The sequence below is a fragment of the Mesitornis unicolor genome, unplaced genomic scaffold (assembly GCF_000695765.1).
Source record: "Mesitornis unicolor isolate BGI_N332 unplaced genomic scaffold, ASM69576v1 scaffold30018, whole genome shotgun sequence".
In the NCBI taxonomy this organism is placed as follows: domain Eukaryota; kingdom Metazoa; phylum Chordata; class Aves; order Mesitornithiformes; family Mesitornithidae; genus Mesitornis; species Mesitornis unicolor.
Window position 1 is genome coordinate 3,941 of NW_010203001.1, and position 1,575 is coordinate 5,515.

The 1,575-nt window shown below is 63.4% G+C and overlaps 1 protein-coding gene across 1 annotated transcript in view; it reads left to right on the forward strand.

Moving 5' to 3' along the window:
• The window catches only part of LOC104545437 (NEDD4-like E3 ubiquitin-protein ligase WWP2), an 8,138-nt gene that overhangs the window by 3,887 nt on the left and 2,676 nt on the right, over positions 1 to 1,575 (forward strand). Inside the window, 3 exon segments of the mRNA XM_010190580.1 lie at positions 39 to 198; positions 1,079 to 1,212; positions 1,308 to 1,449. Coding sequence (XP_010188882.1) covers positions 39 to 198; positions 1,079 to 1,212; positions 1,308 to 1,449 — 436 coding nt within the window.

Here is a 1,575-nt window from a genome sequence, read left to right on the forward strand (position 1 = left end):
AGCTGTTGTTCACCACGCTCCCCTCGCTGTGGCCGCAGGGAGTGGTTCTTCCTCCTGTCCCACGAGGTGCTCAACCCCATGTACTGCCTCTTCGAGTACGCCGGCAAGAACAACTACTGCCTGCAGATCAACCCCGCCTCCTCCATCAACCCCGACCACCTCACCTACTTCCGCTTCATCGGCCGCTTCATCGCCATGGTAAGAGCCCGGGGTGACGGGGACCGTGTTGTTTGTGTCCCCCCATGGAGCACCGGGGTGGTCAGCGGGGCCAGGGGGCAGCTCCGTGTGCTGTGGCCGTGCTCAGCTCGGCACTGTCACCCTCTTTAAGCCCCTTCTCGCTCAGGTGTGGGTCTGTGGGACATGGATGCTGCGGGGTGATGCGTTTTAAACCTGGGGAGCGGCCATGGGGCCAGCAGGTCCCCATTTCCCAGGGGCCGTGTGGTGGGGATGAAAAAAAAATGGCCTCCCGCTCCAGGTGCTGTCGGGGACTATTTTTAGCCCCGGCAGTGTGAGATTTTCCAGCTGCCCGAGCCCTGCAGCGGCTCCTCACGTCTGTCTCGCGTTCCCCACGCCCGACGCACTGCGGGTTGCCCGTCCCCGAGCTCCCAGTGGGTCCCCGCACTTGGGGATGGGTCCCTGGCCCATGGCCCCATGAGGTGTGCACGGGAGGTGGCCACTCGGGTCCCCGCTGTCCTGCCCTGCCCTGTGCCGCGCAGGATCCCAATAAAACCCCAGACCATTACTCACCGCTGGGCCGTTCTAGACAAGCGTCTGCATTATTTTTGGCTGCCTTCGCCTTGGGGCTCCTGGAAGCCAGGGATTCAGGGAGGCCGCGGCGCGGCTCTGTTTAAACAAGTGCTCTTAATAGAGCTGTGAGGGGAGAAGGAGACGGTGGAATTCGCCATGGGGAGGGAGAGGGGCTGCGAGTGCACTCGCACCGGGGGACCCCACTCCTCCCCACCGCCTTTGCTGCAGAGCTGGGACCCCAGGAGCGATTTCTGTTTCCCCCGGCACCGTCTCGCCCCGTGGGTCTGTCCTGGGGTCCCCCGTAACCTGGTGTCACCTCTCCCCATCGCAGGCATTGTATCACGGGAAGTTCATCGACACTGGCTTCACACTGCCCTTCTACAAGCGGATGCTGAACAAGCGGCCCACGCTGAAGGACCTGGAATCCATCGACCCCGAGTTTTACAACTCCATCGTCTGGACCAAGTGAGTGTCCCCCTGCACTCCCTCCCGGCCCAGAGCTCCCCTGTTAGCCCCCATGGCCCCACACGTCAGAAATGGCATCGCAATGTCCTCCGCAGGGAGAACAGCCTGGAGGAGTGCGGCCTGGAGCTGTACTTCATCCAGGACATGGAGATCCTGGGCAAGGTGACCACCCACGAGCTGAAGGAGGGCGGCGAGAGCATCCGAGTGACAGAGGAGAACAAGGAGGAGTACATCATGTGAGCAGCCGTCCCGGGGCCGGCGACAGCTCTGGAGTGGGAACGTGGGGCTTGGGACGTGGCCGCTTCCCCGGGCTACGTGGCCGGTGACAAACGTGGGCTGGCGCAAGGCGGCTGAGCCCGGCTG